At 39.9% G+C, this 19,399-nt stretch overlaps 1 protein-coding gene across 4 annotated transcripts in view; it reads left to right on the top strand.

Annotated features, from left to right (window-relative positions):
• The window catches only part of LOC6541987 (tyrosine-protein kinase Src42A), a 31,385-nt gene that overhangs the window by 890 nt on the left and 11,096 nt on the right, over positions 1–19,399 (top strand). For 2 of the 4 annotated variants that reach the window (XM_015159209.2, XM_026979673.1), the window contains exons 1-2: positions 9,664–10,079; positions 14,940–18,572. In XM_015159209.2, coding sequence (XP_015014695.1) covers positions 14,974–18,572 — 3,599 coding nt within the window. In that variant the 5' untranslated portion in view covers positions 9,664–10,079; positions 14,940–14,973. Of the gene's footprint in view, positions 1–3,471; positions 3,567–9,663; positions 10,080–14,939; positions 18,573–19,399 lie in introns of those variants that run through there. The other 2 variants (XM_001970757.3, XM_026979674.1) reach the window with 1 other exon arrangement.

Genomic DNA, 19,399 nt, shown 5'->3' with positions numbered 1-19,399 from the left:
GTGTTGCTACGTTCACACGCACGCCTTATTCGGAAACAAAAATGTTGAGGTTTCCTTATTCGTAATAAAAAACTACAACTTTTTGGTAAATTCCATGCACCAAATGGTTTTGAAATTATGAAATACAAAATAATGAAACTTATTTCCTACCTATCGAAATTTCTATTAAAATTCAATGTTGAACAGATATAGAATGTTGTGACAGATCGGCAAGAATTTGTGCCTTGATCATGGAAAGAAAATTGCTTGTTTCAGTCCATGAGATATATGTACATATGTATAGTACATATATACCAATCCGATAATAAAGATCGTGAAATAGCTTACCTAAAAACTTCTAATTGAAACTGTTACTGTGTTTATACAATGATCTACTCATTGTTTCATGACAAGTACCAAAAGTACGAATTCTCTAACGCACGAGATTTGACTATGCAACTCTATGGAAACTGTGTATAATTTACTTTTTACTAACCATAAGGCATCCTAATTAGCCCAGCAAAACCATGAATTGGGGGTTTGTCGCATAAGAAGGTTATTATTTCTTTTCAGAAATCGTGACACCTTATAACATAAATGTAATATTTGATTCGGTGATTGAGGGTATACTGATTACATTTTTGTGACGTCAAAAATATGTATTGAAACGCTACGGGTATCTTGAGATGAAACTACAATATCGCATAAACAAAAATAAATAAATTTGCAAACATGTCGCAAACACCTACCGTTTAAACAGAATGTCAGTGAGTAATCCGATAGGTTAGCAATGTATGTGAGCATACACCATACAGTGCTGTGAGCAAAAGAATGCGGGAGAGAGTGCCTGATAATAAGTTCAAATCGTTTGATAACGGCGTTTGTGGGATTTTTTCTGCTTGCTGTATGATTGAAGGAACAACGTTTCGTTTCCAATCACTTTCAAATGATACAGACGAAAGCATCAACTCAAATCCTAGGGGGAAATTTGATAAAGCAATTCATAGCATTAACGACAAATTAAATAAGACAATGTTTGAAGCTTTAACTAGTCGAATTTTTACAATTTATTTGAACTGTTGCAAAAGCGCCCGCTACTCGGAGTATAAGATGGTATATGGTACCCGTGTAATAATTTGTAGTTAAAGGATGTGTTTTCCAGACCCTGGAATTCACAGAGGTGATCTAGATATCACAGGAGCTGCAAGTTTAGGCATGGATAATTTGATACATCAATCTTTTTTATTTATTTATTTTTACTTTTAAATAGACCTGAACTTTCATACTACTTGCAAAAGAACAACTTTGTATTATTACCATGATAAAGTAAGAAGATTATCAGATAACAATAAATTTGTCCAATCAGAACGAGTTATAGACCAATCAAAAGATATCGCTAGAACTGTATAGTATATTTTTTGGTCTTTTTTTTTTTAATCGGTTGACCCCTTATAGACCACACGATACTCGTACAGTAAAATAGAACACTGAATTCATAGAAAAGTATGAAATAGGTAGGTGGATGTATACAACATATTTTGATTCGTTAATAATAATCTATGAAAATTTCAAAAGAAATTTCCCTGGCACTCCCACTAGCTAACCGGTAACGTTCTTACTCCCTTTTATTTTCTAACTTGACCATCCTCAATAATATTACAGTTTTACATATTCTAAATATTTGTAAACCTTATTTATTTTAAAGAAATTTAAAATTTTTCGGTTTTTGGAATTCGAACACTGGAAGTAAATTAACTCTATGAATTTCCCCGCCCACGTTTACTTAGTTTCTATAACTTTTTAAAAATATAAATGATAGTCTATAAATAAAACATTTATTTATTTTGATATGACAAATCTTGACATTTATTAAGAATCTTGCACTCTTTTAATAATATGAAATGTAATTGAAATATATTGTAATACATTTAATCCAACTGCAACTCCTGTTGAATCCAAATGTTGAAGCAATTGGTAATGCTAGGAACTATTGGTCGAATTTTATAATTAGTATACGGAGGTCACCACCCACAGCAGCCACCGATTCTGGCTGCTTTGTGACCAAAGTGCTGCACGCAAATTTGTATTTAAAAGCTTTGTGTCAGCATAGCAGTGGCCCTCTCAGTAGCAAACGGCGCTGAAAGCATGACGTGTGCAATTGGCTGTTGGCCAAATCTTGCGCCCTCCCTACGGAGCGAAATCATATTCAGATTTTGAACGGCAAACGGACTTTTAAAATAACGGAGTATACAATTACGACAGATCATAAAGCTTTCCCCGATATCCCCGGCCAGTGGTAGACATATTACCCATGGTCAGTACTTGCTGAGAAGCAGTTGCGTGGCTGGCATTTCCGGTGCTGTAGCGTGTAAGAAAGGTGCGGTATATCCATTTGCCTACTCGTTTTAGTCTCTCGGTTATTACTTACTTGATCCGCAGTACAAGCATTAAAGTTTGTTTTTGTTTGAAAAATAATTAAAAATTTGTTTGTTAGATAGTGAGTTATTCATTTCGAGGTATTCATTTGGTTGAAAAATATTTTCCTGATTATCCATTTCCCCGCTTCACGAATAGGTGCCAATTATCCTGTTCTTTTATTGTTTGAATTTATTATGTCCACTATGTAAACACTACATTTTTTTTCTGTAAAAAAATTATTAATTATTATTACACTATTAGATACGTGTTACTCATCTAAACGTTGATAGGTATTGATCGATGTTTTAGACATTAGACAAAGGTTTGAAACATGTCAAAATCTAAATATGTAAAATATAAACATGTCAGAAGCGTACATTCAAACATAAGGAATGACTTGACAATCGGCAACAAGGATAACAAGCATGCAATTGGGAAACCGACTCATAGAAGGATGCATTAAGAATATTCAATCGAGTAAAGAACGGAACGGCAGCTAAAATAGCTCGCATATACATATAATAAAATCAGAGCAACAATAATGAAACAATGAACCCTAAAGTGCCTGGTTATTGACCTTTCCCTACACTAATCACGATTATAAACGCTGAGGGCCAAGTCTAATCATAGACCAGCACGCGAGGGTGTATGGGCTAATAGAGGGGATTTTATGTTTATCCTACAAATAACATTTGTTTAGACTCATTGACTTTACCAGATAAAGAGGAATGTATGTTCAACAAGCTGTTCGTTGCAGTGAACAGGAGTAAATATGTACAATCACCCAAAGTTAAGAGTGTTGCACGAATTCGGCATAAGATCTTTTCTGCTTCTTCAGTCCAACCTGTTACATACTTTTTGAATTAGTGTACCATTTTACTGTACATATGTATATCGGGAACAAGAATTTGGTATTGTTATTGTAAAACTATATTCATAAGTTAAAAATCCAAATTAAAAGTCGCTTAACTAGGAATGTATTAAAAAAAAACAGTTGTTTCTTCAATATCTTTAATTTAAATTATTCTCCATAACTTTTATATACGGTTTTTGATTGTATCTTTTATCCAATAGGGTGACTGGTGGCTGGCGCGCAGCAAGAAGACACGTTCGGAAGGCTACATTCCATCCAACTATGTGGCCAAATTAAAATCTATCGAAGCAGAACCGTAAGTACAATTAATGCATTTGCTCGAATCTCACACAGGTGTTAATTATGGTCTGGTTTACCTGGTTACCTTTATTAAAGTTGTAAAATTAGCTGTGGAAATATATAGATTTTATTTAAGTAAAATATATATTTGATGTATCTTTGCTTGTTTATTAGAGCATCTAAATTTTAAAATCCAATGAGATAATATTTTTTCTTTTAGCGGCACTTAGTAGTTTTAAGTTTAGAAATTTGGTATTACATTATCTACGTCAATATTGTCAGTTCATAAATATTTGTATAGCCTACTTTTAGATGCTCAGAAATACATTTGTATCACATGGGAACCAATTGCAGCTCCCTAACTATGCAGAGCTTAACTTGCTATTGACTTTAATAAGCATTTTATCCCTTGCAACTAGAGAAGTCTTTCTCTATTCCACCTTGTACAACTTAATATCAATTTTAATATTTATCATTACAAGTAAATTTTCTCTTACTTTTAAATATTATTCATAGAATAAAACGATAAACGAGCGTTATCAACAATATAGACTAAATATATATTAATGAGGATCACATGAGGATGGTTTAAATGATCGGCTCCTGTCTTGTAGCAATACTTCAAGCAATTTATTTCATAAAAATTACCAATTCGTGTGTGTACCAGAGCAAACCGCGACTCATATTATTTTGGCTTTGGTTCGGTTCGAGGTTCGAACCTTAACCATTGATTAGATTCCGACTTGTGAACCGGTTCGTCGACATTCTGGAACAAGGTTCAGGTTCGAGCCAGGGCTTACATAAATATTTTTTTGTAATAAATATTAATTTCAAATATATTCTTATTTATAATAAAAGTTAACACTAAGATCGTAGGCTGCGGCTTGTTTTTACTTTAAATATGACGTTATCCCGAAATCACAAAGCTCATTCTTGGTTTTAATATTTTGGATTTCCGATTTTACCAGAAAAGAACCATCGGTATTTACAAAAAAAAATTTTTGCTGCGCTTACTCTAACGCCCATTTTCATAATTTGTTTTGCCAATTTCTATCGATGGGCCAAAAAGAATGTTGAACTTTCTCGTTTGTACTCCCACTAGCTGAGTAACGGGTATCTAATAGTCGAGCAACTCGACCATAGCGGTCTCGTTTTTTTTGTGTAATTGACAATTAAACTGGCTTGGCTTAGATTTGCTACGACCTGGCTCACTATCAGTGTCAAGAGCATTAAACTTGACCCGATTCCGAGACAAGACTCTTAATTGTCTAGGAAGCTTTTTGGGCTTCGATTTCAATGGCGCACCACATTCCAATCAGTAAACCTACAAAATGTTGACTTGCCAGAGAAATGCTTTTCACATATTCGAAATGAAACTCAATGGAAAAATTCGAAAGAAAACGGAACCAGCTGCATAAATTAAAACAGTGTTGTTCGAAGCTGGGATCGGGGATCGGAGTTGGGCTACTTGAGTATAGGGAAAAGTTCAAAAACCGGTAAATCGGACGAAAATAAAAATAAATGTTATTGAAGCCACTAATTAAATTCATTTCGGTGCGTTCGCGTGTAACTGTAACATTGTAGCACTGAAGTGCCGGAGATAGCTTTTAGCATCCATTTGGCGGAGGCTTGACGGTATGGTTGTTTTGTGTGTGAGAGCCGAAGATAGATTATTATGGGTAGGTGCATAAATGCATTTCAGGTGTGAAATGCACTTCAAGGCCACTATATATGGGGCAGGCCAGGTAGGATCGAAATTCGACGGCCCTCCAAACATTGACATCATGAGGCCTTATTGAGGCCAGTTTTGTCCGATACCTTGGACTCTTAACCACATTCATAAATCAGCATTTACTGGTAAGCGGAGCCCATTGAACCAAAGCTGAAAGCAATATTTGGGTTCCGTTAAATTAATTTATTTGCAATGCAGTAAATATTCACGCTTATTTAACTGTGCTTTCTTCTTTCTTCGTCTTGAGGATCACCCACTTGAACAATTTACATTTTTCTGAGAATCACTTTTGCTGTTGCCCGTTGGTTTAGACTTGGTTTTTGTCGGCCATTCTGCAATCTCAGTCCCTTTTTAACCCATTCCATATACATAAAATAAATGAAATAAAGAGAAACAAGAGCGGCGTACAGCTTACATTTTTTCTATACGTTACTAGTGAATTAAAAAGGTATTCACATCGATATACTAACCCAAACCCCAATCAGCAATCTTCGCCGCGCTCACAAAGTATAGTCAATTAGTCGAAAAGTATGTGACAGGTATAAGAAAGCGTTTCCTACTCTATCACTAGGCGAGTCGATCTGGACTGGCCCGTCCGTTTGAACGTTGAGATCGCGATAGATAAATAGGAAATACTGAAAGCCAATCTGTTTAAAAAGGCTAAATATGATCTTGGAAAAGTTTAAAAAAGAAGTTTAAAACCGCATCGCAAAGTGGATTGATATTAAAATATTTACTGCCTAGATAAGCTCTACTATTTTGTAATTGGTGGACATTAGAGTGGACGTGGCCAAATTTGATCAAGAAGCGAGACATAATGTCGAGTTCCCCGACTATCAGATACCCGTCATTCAGCTAGTGGATGTGCGAACGAGAAATTTAAACATTATCTGGAATATCGGTAGAAAAAAGAAATAAAATGAAATAACCGTTAAAATTGTTTAAGTGTGGGCGTGGCAGCTTTTGGGCTGCTCTTGGGCATGGCAAAACGTTTTTTTTTTTTGCAAACCGATAGAACGTTAGAACGGGCGGTGGAACGTTAATCTTCTGTTTAATCTCAATATTTTAGCTTTTATAGTTCCCGAGCTCATTAGGACAGACGGAAATGTCCAGATCGACTCAACACATTATCCTGACAAGAATATTTTTTAACCTATATAGGGCCGGAAACGCTTAAATCTACATGTTCTATGTTTCAAAGTATATAGTAAACTGTACGAGTAACAATGAATGCATGATACCCGATCCCGTAACAACATTTCATTGCTTTTAACAAATTATTTTAAAATATATATATTAAAAAGTTTGCCCAGTTTCTGCGAGTTATATTGTATTTATAGTATTTTGGAAAAGTTGTAACTCGTGACATTTGGTAGGAAATAAAAATTTGGCTTACCACAGAAAGTTTTCTTTAGCGATTTGTTTGACTTTTGTGTTTTTAAATTCGATAAAATCATAAGTTATACAAGTTGTGAAAAATCTTAGTTTCCGTATTATTACGCGAACAAAAAAATTTCCCCTGCACAAATGAATATTTATAATTTTCGGAATCAACGAAATCTCCCCGATTGCCACACGAATGTTAAAGCGCCAACGTTTTTCCATCGGAAGGCGCTAACCAATCTTCTCGAGAGTATTTCTGTGCAGCTTTGAATGTGGGTCAAAGAGAGATGAGTTGAAAGAGTGAGCAGGAAAGTGCATGGGATTGTGTTTTTATGGTGGTTAAAACACAGTGACGTCAACGATCGCCATTGATTTTAAAGCGTTTACACAGAATACGGCAGTGACGAGGCCAAATCTTGATTTAATTCAAGTGAATTTTTTGGGGGAAATACCTGGAGACTCGACTCGGTAAATTAACTTCTTGTTTATGCGCTCTTCTGCTTAACTCGGCAAAGTGCTAAATGAACAGTTTATCATTTTAAATTGACCATTACGTAGTTTCAAAATCGCGAATAATAAAAGCGTCTAAATCAGAGCCACCCACAAACACCGAAATCCATAAAACCAATTTTTATGCGTTTCCAGTTCAGATCGTAAATCAAGTGCAAAGGGAAGCACATGAAAATCAGCAAACTCACTAAAATACCAAATACCTTTTGTTTTTTACTTTGAGCATTAAGTAATCGGCAGGCGTAGCAATTGAAACTCAAGCTTAACTCGAAATAAAAATTTATAATGGAACAGCTTTGATTTTGAGTCACTTCTTGATTTAAAAGCGGTCTCTGCCATATGACGTTTTTTGCACTGCTACTTTGGATTCTCGTGCGTTTTTATTTCCATTTGATTTGCCTCATCTTCCGACACGGAAGACCGCACCTGGCGCTACGAAGCTCAGCGCAGATCCGCTCTGCTGCTCTCCTGTTTGTTGTTAGCTTCCCACTGGCGCAGTGAAAATGATCGATTTATGAGTTTTTCGTTTTTGGCTAATTCCAATGTCAGAGGCGCAATATTCTGTATACGCATATTGAGTATCGAATAATTAAAATGTTCAATAAAATGATTGTTGAGGGTGGCCTAAGTAGATTTAAGTAAGTATTTTAATAGGTATATCTGTCTTGAGTAATAGGTAAAAAAAGATATGATACTGCAGTTTGCAAATAGTTAGGACTTTATGAGGTCCGACTTTTAAAAATCTGTTTATTTGGTCGATTATAGTTTCAGCTCATATACAGCGAATTTAGTATTTTCAACCTCCCTATTATAATTCATTAATAATTCAAGCCATCCTTTATTTTACTCCCGTTGTCACTATGGCTGCAATTGTTATTGAACATGACATCAGAAAATGTCGTTGAACCCACTGAAGAGAAGGCAATTGTTTTAGCGAACCACAGGCAAGGGCCGTGTCGGAATTTTTTAATATTTCCCTGTTGTCATGAGTTGTGAAGTTCCGATTTAGTCGAGAGTTCTTCTTTCGACTCAAGTGAAGTGTGTGCGAAGCCAAACCATTCAAGTTTATGGCATTTCAATAATACTCAATAGAAGGCAATTGTTTTAATAATTTGTCAGTAGCTACAAAAACATAAGTGACAATAGACTCGGTCGTCGCTCTCCAGGAAGGTCGAACGACTACTTTTTAATTGACTCAGTCAAATAGTGTTAATTTTCAGCTGATACACCCGATAAAGACTACATATACTAACGGTGAACGTGTTGATGTTATAGGAATTTGAATTAGCGCAAAATTGCACAGGAAGCAAATATTCACCTAGTCAGGCTGGTCATTTATTGACTCGTAATTTATGTAGAGGTAAATACACACATTTCAATCAGATTAGGACAGTAGAAGGAGACGAAATCACATTTGTCGATACAAATTGGTGTGTGGCTAGATTTGATTTAAGTTTCATGACCCGTAAGCTTAGTAGCTTTGTGATGTAATATTGTATGAGTTAATTAAAAATTAAAAATGCAACTACCGCTAAAATACAGATATAATCGTGTACTTTATCGATTTTTAAGTTCTAGCCTGCACATGCTGAGTAAAGTTTTTATAAATGGCTCTTATTTGCATATTTATTTTGCAAATATATATTTTCAACTCGATTGCATCACATAATCCCTTATAGTTAATTTCTGTTTACTTTTTATTTTCAGGTAAGTCCCAATATTTCAAGAGTTTAGGGGTCTGGAAATCGCAGAATCTGAGCTGTCGACGTAAACACCTGTGTTTATATGTGCATATGAATTTCTATTTACATAAGGCAGCTCAGGGACATACACATTTGGTCAAGTGCTAAATCTAAGTGACTAACCTGTATGTTTATAGACCTTGCTTTCCGACCTTTCGCAAAATATCCCCAGGTATTCGTTAATATAGTCCTAATATTAAGTGGAAGTCCAGGAGAACATCCTGCTAGTACTGCCACGGTAGACTCTAATATTTTCCATTTCAGTAGTGTTCCATAGCATACCTTATCGATGACGAGTTCAATGGCGTTCACAAGAACCCAAGCGGAGACATTTAGAAACGAATAATTTGATTTCCAGTGAGGCGGCAGTGCTGAGTTATTTCGGTTACGTGAACAAATTAATACAACCTGACATTTTGTCAGTAACAGCGACGAGTTAATTGTTTTCAACTTGATTTGATCTTTGCAATCAACGCACTTTGTGACTAATTGTTGTCGGAATTACTAAACTGTGCAGTTTATTTCGGAGCATCTTAAGAGAGAGACACTTGGAGCCGAAGAGCGAGGTCGCTCTTCGATAAGCCATTGGACTTCTTGGCCAGGTAAAAGAGACTGAGCACACAAAGGTAGACCGAAGAGCGAGAGAGCGGGAGCGGTTGGCCAACAAAGCTTGGCTCAAATGGCACACACATAGATGCCAAGACGGCGGATGCGAGTGTATCGGTGTGGTGGCAAGCGGTTAAAACCTTTCTATAAAAATTTCATAAACGTATCAGTTGTCTGCGAAGCGGTGCACAAAACGGACGTGTAAACGGAAGCCGCACGAAAACGGCACGGAAATCGGAATAGCGCCCGTACACGCAGCACATAGGAAATCGAATCCGAATCTGAGTTTAATGCCTTTATCGAATTTGGCCAAAGCTCGCCAACCGCGTTTACAATTCATTTCGTTCACGGACCAATGAAATCAGTATAATCTATTATCCACAAGCCACAACACAGAGCCACTCGATGCACTGTGCGGCGCATGCGCGACCTGTTTGTGTTGTTGGCATACTTCTAACAGCCAGTGTTTTCTTTGTTCAAAAGTGCCTCAAGTAAAGCCCTACTTTGAAATGGATAAGTGGTATCAAGAGCAGCAGTAGCAGCAAAACTGAAAAAGGTACAACCCCGGGAAAGCTGCAGTATGCGAAACATTGCCCTGGCGGATCCGAAATCGGAAAGAGATGGGAGCAGAACTTTCTATTTTCTTTACTGTTTCGCGTGTGTTTAGCTAGTCATGTAAACATATTTTCTTTGCCTCGGCATATGCCTCTGCAACAAGAACGGTGGTTTCCGTGCGGAATACAAAGTCGAGCTTTTCGTATTTTTCGTATGAGAATTCCTGGCAGTCGGGTTATGCAATGCCAGACAGCCCACAAAGTCGTCCTCAAGTTTTTGCGAACTTTATCGTTTGCTATGTGCTAAAATGCACAACTGGCTTGCCAAACGGGTGATACATTTTTGTAAGTGCTGAGCGCTCAGTTCCGTGCACATGAACTTTCTTATACACTGCGCTGCACTTGGACGGCGGTTTTTTTCTTTCCAGACACCATACCAGGCCTCAGAAATCATATCAATTTTGACTTACGTGACTTGGGCAAACTGCGCCATTTCGCACATACTCTTTACGTCCAAGCTATGATTTAAGTTGGGTCTCAGGCTTGGAATTAGCAGATTTAAGGCCCTTCTTTTATATCGTTTCTCAGCCTTCTCTTGGTTCACTGTGCCGTGTTCGTAAATTTCCTGCGCCATGAGTCATGCCTGTCTGTCGAAGTCGCTTAACAACCGCAGTGGTAGCAGAAGAAGATAAAGATACAGATACAAAATATTCAGTTGAAAAACACATGAAAATTGCTTTCAATGGTATTGAGTGTGGGGCTCCAGATGAGCTAAAGAGAGGCAAAAAAGCTCATTGTTTATCGTAGCTGACTTCTTGGTCCGCTCTTTGTTGTTGGCAGTGCGTTTTGTATCCTCTACGTTCCCCGAGTTTTGGAGCCTCTATTCTTTTTTCCAGTTGATTGGTTCACTCTTTGGACCCGTGCACTTGGTATAATTTTTCCAAAACTTATTATACATACACATTCAGTTAGAACGCCCTTTCTTTAAATAAATAATTGTTGCAAGGGTATAAAATAAATTTGGGTTTTAAAGCAAAAGTGTGCAATCTATCCTACTTGGATATTTGCATCTTCCTTGCACTTCTATTATCTGGGTAACTGGTATTTGTTAGTGTAAAACTCGCTATAGTGTTCTCTTTGTTTTTTTCTAAGAGTGTTGGCGCCACAAAACTTGTATATATTTGATGGATGGAAAGGACGATTCAATTTCTTTTGGTACACCTGTTAGAAACAACGCATTTTTTTATTAATTAGAGTACACACATGTCACGGATATTGAAATCAAATATTTGAATAGTTTCAGATTTCGCATAAACTCAAACTCGATGAGTGGATGGAAATGGAGGCTACTAAACTAAGTCTCGTCACCATTGTGCAATGACCTAAATCACGGTCGTAAAATCAAAGCCAAACTTTTTTTACCATATGTTTTGTTGTGCTGGTTGAGGTTGTCGGTCAATGGCTGTTTTTGGCCAAATAGCTTACTGTTCATTCGCACATTAATGGGCAGCAGTCACTAAGTTACTTGGATTACATTTTTTGGATTTGCAGAGAAAGTACTCAGACAAGCTATAAACAGCTTCTTAATTCCTATCGCTCTCTTGCAGTGATTAACTTTTTATTGGCAACGCAACATATGCTCGCTCACAGATTTGGCTGCAAACCTTCATATCGAATGGCAGCAGAAAGTGTTTGTGTTTGATTTTCGAGGTTTACTAGTTGTGGATTGGCGCACTAGAAGGAAATAACAAAAAAGCAGACAAACATAAAATAACTTTAAACCGGTTCAATTTGGGTCGTAGTACCTTTGAGTGCAATTGTTACCTTTCAGTAACAACAACACAAAGAGTTCGCCAATCGCACTCCATTCCCCTCGCTCTTCAGCTCATTATACCCGCTATTATGTTCGTCTTGTTCAGTTTTCTTGGCACGCGTTGCCATCGAAAAAAACTCCCACACAAGCAACCAAAAATACATCGAGCGATATTTTGTAATGACCATGTTTCGAATCGGTTACCATAGGTCAGTCAATCGGTCAGTCGGTGTGAGTTAAGCTTTTGTTCAGGGATACTCTTTATTTAAATCTCGGCCAGTATGGAAAAGCATACATTTTAGAACACATCGAACAATTTTATATTTTTTTCACCTAGTGGTACTTACATTTACGACTCACTGACGTCATTAACCGTCATTCGATAGATGTTGATAGAAAGATAATTCACCACCAAGATAACTTTGTTCATATCTATACAGAGCTTTATAAATTTGTCGGCGTAGTTTTTAATAGTCCCTTTTCTCTTCGTGTAAAGGAAGGAACAAGAGCGAACGCTATAGTCGTGGCTATATTGGAATTCCCCGACTATGAGATACCCGTTACACAGCTAGGTGAAGTGCAAACGACAAATTTTAAAATTTTTCCGGCATATCGATAGAAACTGCGAAATAAAATAAAATGTTAAACAATTCAAAAATGTGGACGTGACAGTTTTGTGCGGCTTGTAGGTGTTATAAGGCGCGTAGCCAAAGTTTTCTTTAGTACGCCGATAAAAATTGGCAGGACAAACAATAAAATTAAAAAAAATCAAAACATTCAACAAAATCTATTCAAAAGTGTAGGCGTGGCAGTCTTGGGCGGCTTGTGGGCGTTACAGTGGGCGTGCCACAAAATTAATTGTTGGCGTGGCAATTTTGGTCGTTTTGAGTAAACAAAGAATGATCAAGTGATCAAGAATGTAAATACTGTATATTGTCGGAAACGCTTCCTTCTACCTGTTACATCTTTTTCATCGAATCTAGTATACCCTTTTAACGGGTATAAAAATAATTTCTTGGTACACGACCAATATTAGTCCTTGGCGTACGACTTGTGACAAAAACTGCTAAAAGATATAGAAGACCATATGCAGCAGAGCTTTCGAAAATCAAGACGGGTTCAACTGGTTTTATACGACGTCGTTGTTATTACGGTTATTGTTGGTGTTTATCTTTAAATCAGCTGTTTTATTTTTATTTTATTTTTTAGATATTGCTGATTTAAGATATATACACTTGAATGTAAAGTTTATTGGGAATTAAGAAGTTTGAGTATAAAAAGGTCGGAGTTTTCTTTTATTAGTTGAGTGAAAAAATATTAAAATAAAAAGCAAACATTTTTTTTGGCAAATCTATAGAAATTTACAAAATATATAATAAATGAAAAAATAGCACATTTTTCAAATGTATGGGCGTGACAGTTTTGGGCGGTTTGTGAGCGTTAGAGTGAGCGTGGCAACATTTGGAAACATACTTGCGCTGCGTCTACTTCTCTGGAAGCTGCATGCTTAATCTCCACATTCTAGCTTTTGTAGTTCCTGAGATCGAGGCGTTCATACGGACGGACAGACGGACATGGGCAGATCGACTCGGCTATTGATCCTTATCAAGAATATATATCATTTATATGGTCGAAAACGTATCTTTCTTCCTTTTAATACTTTTTAACGAATATAGTATACCCTTTTACTTTACGAGTAAGGGATATACAAATTTTGAAAATATAGGAAACATTTAAAAGAGAATAAAGTTCGCAGAGTAAAGAGTCGTATAATGATGTTGATTCAGAATATAAATATTTCATGGATACGGAAAAATATTATACACCGCGTTAAAAAATTTTGATTAAAATTATATTAAAATTTTCAAGGATATAAAAAAAGGAATAACGAATTTAATGGTATATTCTATCCTTTAAATTATCTGACGTTTAAAAAGCTTTAAAGTTGATTAAGTTTGCTTAGAACAAAACTTTTTATTTTGGGTACCGGCAATTTACGTTATATGTGCGTATGTATATATGTACATATGTATATAGTAAACCCTATTGTTTGTCTGTTTTAAGTTTAGGTAAGAAAAACTCGTCTTACTTTACGTAATACTGGCAAAAGCACAGCAACTTGCAGATATCTTGTTGTTGAATCACTTGATAATTTTCTGTTGACATTGACATTTGCGCATGCTGACAGTATTGCGATATACCTACAATTCAGAATAAACGCACTTGCAGATTGTCTGCCCGATTCCCAGCTTAATAAATCCCATTGGTTCGAATCGATAAATTGACCACTCTGTATAAGGAGTTCACTTTGTCAGCTCGGCATCAATCTGTTGCCTTCCTTTCGAGCGTAACTCTGAGCTGCTGCCTTGAAATGTGAGTCTACCTTAAGGGGATGTATACAATCTTAATTTTGTTGTGCATATGAATAAGTAAAACTAAATGATCAGCTGAAAGACAACTTCAGACACTGCTCAAAATTTGCTTGCTGATCTCGCAAGGGTCACCAAATAAGCAACCGCGTGATCTGTCGATCAGTTCCATGGCATGCTGTATTCAATATAACTAAATATATTCTGCGTAAGTCAGTGGGGTCCATAAGCTGTGTTGCTAGGATATAAATTAGAGATTTTGGGTATGTTTATATAGTTTAGATCTTGCGTTTCTCTTTTAAGCATTTCACAAATTTTACGTGATCGGCAATCCACTCAAATTCCATCACATATAAATCCAAAACATTCTAACGGCTTGACTGTGTTTCATGTCCACGCCCAAAAGAATTTAAATATGTTTATTCCTTGCTTATCAATCCTCTCAAAATAAAATACAAGGCTATCTTCAGCACAACAATTAACTTTTCTAAAGTTAAAATCATCGCTCTTATTTGCATAATTATTTTGGACACCCAAGATTCTTTGTTCTTTGTACATCGAAGGCAAAAAACGGAACCTAAGCTTTTTGCTTGTTCCAATCAGCGAAGCACAGAAACAGTAAAGAAAGCAATCGAATCTCTCCCAGTTATCAAGTACTCAACCGTTTTCTTTTCTCACAGCCGCTATACCCATTAATCTGCACAAGGAACCATCATGACGGCCATGCCCGTGGTTTGGTGCACCGATCCCAACTCGGTGAACAATAAGCCCACGGCCTTCGCCCTGCACGGAATCCAGCTGCAAGGGAATGTAACCAAGAAACAGGTCCATGCCCTCCGTGAGCTGGTAAATGCCGCCGCTGAGGGCCGCCTTATCCTCCCCTCGGACGGCACCTTTACGCTGCTGGATACTGGGCTTAGCATTGAAAGCTCGATCGTGGAGCAGGAGTCTAACACCTCGATTAGTCCTGGTGAGCCTGGTACATTGGCTCAACCGAAAAGTTCCAAGAACACCTATATCCTGATGCCCGTCAACAAGGCAGAGGGAGCGAGGCAAACAGGAGCAGTGAACGGAGGCCTTGACTCGTCCGTACAAGCGATTGCGGCCGCCGCCGCCCAACTGGAGTTCCTGCTCGATCCCAAATACTCGTCCACCCCTGGAGCCGGCCCAGATAATGAACCCAGTGTAGAACTGTCTGACGGTGGGGCGGCAGGAGAAATTTTGTACGAGTTTCTGTGCTGCGCCAAGTGCATGAACGAACAGCGGACCGGACTCACTTGCGCTGGACGTCGCCTGCAGCGCTATTTAAGGACCTGCAGTAGCGGAAGTGGCAGCACCAGTGGCAAAAACCGCGACTTCGAGACGGTTAACGATCCAGCTACATGGCAGCTGCAACTCGATCCTGTCAGCAGCATCGCCAGCAAGTACGCCCGCCGACAGCTGAGACAGAGGCAGCATGGCACCGTTTCCATGGGTATCGCACGTAATCGCACCCAACGCCATCACAAATTACCCATGCACAGTGTTAAAATCTTTCATAATCGCAACACTTACATGCCAGCAACTACAGCAACAGGAGCAATGGCAATAGCTGGGGAGCCCCCAGATTGCCTTGTGGGCGGAGGCCGAGAGGTGTCATCAATTCCGCTGCCGATTCCCAGTCCGAGCTCGAATCCATATTCCAAACCAACCACAACGAATAGACCTATCGTCGGCAGTGAAGCGTTTAGTTTGTTACCGACAACGGCGAGATCTACATCGTTGACACAAACAGCAGTCGCGAAACCGGCAGCAACAGTTCTGCCTCTCTACGCTGTCGTTAGTAAAAATCGTGAATTAGAAAGCAGTACAAAGACTGAGGAGGTCCCAGCCACAGCTATGCTAGCCGTCGTGCATGAGGAGCCGGCTTCGCATCCTGTAGATGGACGCGATCTGATCAGCTTTGACGACGACCAAGCGCAGGTGGCTGCTGAGACGGGGGATGTAAGCCACCAGGCCGGAACGGCAGTGGACCTACTGTGTGCCCCAAATGAAGAAAACACACTGGATTCTCCGCTGGCCACTCCGGCCAAACCCTACATACCCGGAAGCAACAATTCAAGCCGCAAGACCAGCTTTGATTCTACCAGCACCCTCAGTTCCATGGACTCTGGTTTCATGGAGATGCAGAACAAATTGGATGCCTTGGCAGCAGCGGCAGCAGCAACACTTATAGGCGAATCAACAACACCTTCAGGCAAAGCGGCAGCACCTTTAGACGAAGCCACAACATCGTCGGCAATCGGCGAGAAAATTGACCGACGGAACTACAAGGAATGCCTGACGCAGTCACGAAATCGCCGAAAATCCTACGAGGAATTCAAAGCGATGTTTATTGAACCCGCCGCGGAAGCATCGAAATCAGTTACCGTGCCACCGCCGGTGGTAGCACCAGCGGATGACGCAACAACAGCCAGCAGCACTGTGATCCCACTTTCCTCCATTTCAGAACAAGAAAATATAGGCAGGGGTGTAAGGGGCAAACCGGATTGCGCAAACGAGTTTGCCGCCAGCACTAATGAAATGGATATCGGCGACGGTAACAGCGATGGTGAAAAAGGCGCTGCTGCCGAAGTCGATCTGACAACAGAAAAAACCGCAGCAGCAAAAACTTTAGTCAGCAGCTCCACGACAGAGGCAATGCGAAAGAATTCCGATTTTCTATCGCAGATTCTCGATCATCAATTTGCGGCCAAGGAGCGAGCCAAGGCGCACAAGCGTCGCACTTCATACGAAGAATTCAAGCGACTGGTTAACGAAATTGAGCCGCTGGAATGCCCGAACACCCAGCCACTTGTCTCGACTGCGGTCACAGCCACAACCGCAACAGCAACAGCAGCAGCAGCAACATCGCTGATAAAACGCCAAAACTCGCGGCAGCGTAAAAGCTTTGCCAGCTACTTTTTACCGCACCGGCAATTGACCAAAGAACAAAAGACTGACAAGGAGAACTGCGCTCGGGATCCCATAAAGCCTTCACATGAGCACCAGCTTACGGTCTGTGGCAAGCTTCCGCTGCTCAGGAGTAACACCAGCGACAACTCTAGCTCCCACTATAGGCGCAATTTCAAAATCTACGATAAACTGGTCTACGGCACTATTTACGATATCATCCAGCGCAAAAATGACATCTACCAAAAATACGACAAGTACATGACATATGGCACCATATATGAGATACTCCACCGCAAGACCTCGCAGAGCAGCGACCCGTGGCAACGTAAAAGCCTCAGCTCGATTCTGGAGGGCGGGCGATCCTCGGGCGACATCATCTATGACATCGTTCAGAGGCGGGAACGTGAGAAGCGCACCCTGGGTTCCCTGACGCCGGCCACTGTGTCCACGATCAATCCCCACAAATATGGAACGATTTATGACATCCTGCAGGGCGTAAAAATAGATTCGGGTCATGCCAAGAGTAAACCGGATACCAAGCCACCACTGGCCAAGCCAACGCGCTTCGTGGTCAGTCCGGTGGTGGAGCCGGTCCAGATACCGCCCACGGATCTGTCGGAAAAGAGTGTCCCGGAGCAAGCGGCCCCAAAATCTAACAAGCCAAACAAAATGCGCCGTCTTTCTAACATCCTAAGCTATAGTCGTAACTCTGGCGAGGATCAGCAGGAAACGACTGCAAAGGAGGAGACCAAACCGAAACGCAGTCAAGCCAAGCGGCGGATCGGAGTTACCAACTTGTTGTTGCCCCTGGACTCGGAGGAACTCTACACACGCATCATAGCCCAGCAGCGGGGGCTCGAGAAGGAGCACAGTCAGGACCCAAAAGCGAAGTGTGCCAGCGAGGAACCGCTGTGCACTCGCAACGCATTAACCAAGTCTAGCTCACTGGACGCCATCTCACTTTCGGTAGCTATTTCGCCCGCATCCTCGCCATCCCCTCCACGTCCACGTCGTAGTCTTAAGCAACACCGCTGCCTCCAGCAACGCCAGCAAACGCCACTTGCCAAAAAGCACTCTCTGGACAATTGTCTCGAAATGGTGTCGCCGCCTACTAGCCGCCAGCCGCTTCGTCGCTGGTCTAATCAGACTCCTCTGAAGTGCACCTGCCACCCCGCAACCGAGGAACTTCCGCTGACCGCCATTGAGAAGTCCCGCTCGCTCCCCTCCGCCTGTTCCGCCTCCTGCTCTCATACGTGTGCAATCGATCAAAGCCCAGCTATAACAAAGTGCTTCGGAAAAACATCATTGACGACGGCCAAGAAAGGCAAATCGCGTCGTCTATCAGAATTTACGCGCGGTGAATTTTTAAATGAAAAATCGTAAGTTTAACCGTGCCGTTACAGCCGCACATCCCTTATTAATCTCATCCAGTCCCTCGAACGTAAGATTCACGTTTTGATTAGATCATCACCACCAATTATAATTTTTTTGATGTTAACTAATGGTGGTACACAGTGGGGTTATGGTTAAGGTCAATACGAAGTAGAACTGATATAAATATTTTTGGCCTACATCCCATTATCCCCATGATTCCATTACGCCCACATTGCTTATGCCAAAATTTTCCACTGCAACAGAAATTCGTGAAACCAAGGCACTTCAAGGCCAAAACGTTTCAAATTGGTTCAAAGTTTGGTATTTGCATATCAATGCGAACAGAAATAATGTCTGAGCAATGTCCAATACACGTGCTTCCCGAGCCAACCCAAATCGTGCTAACTGAAGCACTTGCACAGGCCAAAAGCAAAAGTCAAGTCAAATGTTCGGCACAGTCCCCTCTGTCCGCTCCCGGCTTCTCCGCCCACCTGTCCACTTGGTCCAAGGAGGGTATTCATTCAAAAATGTGTTGAACAATGTTTATGGTTTAATAAAAGCCAAAACTGCCACGACTTTCGTCGCTTAATGAACTACTTTGGCCAAATAAACGGTAAATGCCTTCTCAAAAGCTTGGGTGTTCATTCGATAGTCAAATATAGCTGGCTAAAACGCTCGCGTTGGGACGTGCTCGAACGTTTCTCCACTCACTGGCAATCACACATGTGGTTACAACACTCGAAACAGAGTGACAAATAGACATGCGTGGATGGCTAGGAGGTTAGCGAAGGACAAACACATTGGCCATTCGGCCATAAGCACTCCCTCTTAA

This window comes from Drosophila erecta, unplaced genomic scaffold (genome assembly GCF_003286155.1).
Source record: "Drosophila erecta strain 14021-0224.00,06,07 unplaced genomic scaffold, DereRS2 tig00000055-arrow-pilon, whole genome shotgun sequence".
Taxonomy (NCBI): domain Eukaryota; kingdom Metazoa; phylum Arthropoda; class Insecta; order Diptera; family Drosophilidae; genus Drosophila; species Drosophila erecta.
Note: the sequence above shows the minus strand (reverse complement) of the source record. Positions and strands in the feature narration are given on the sequence as shown.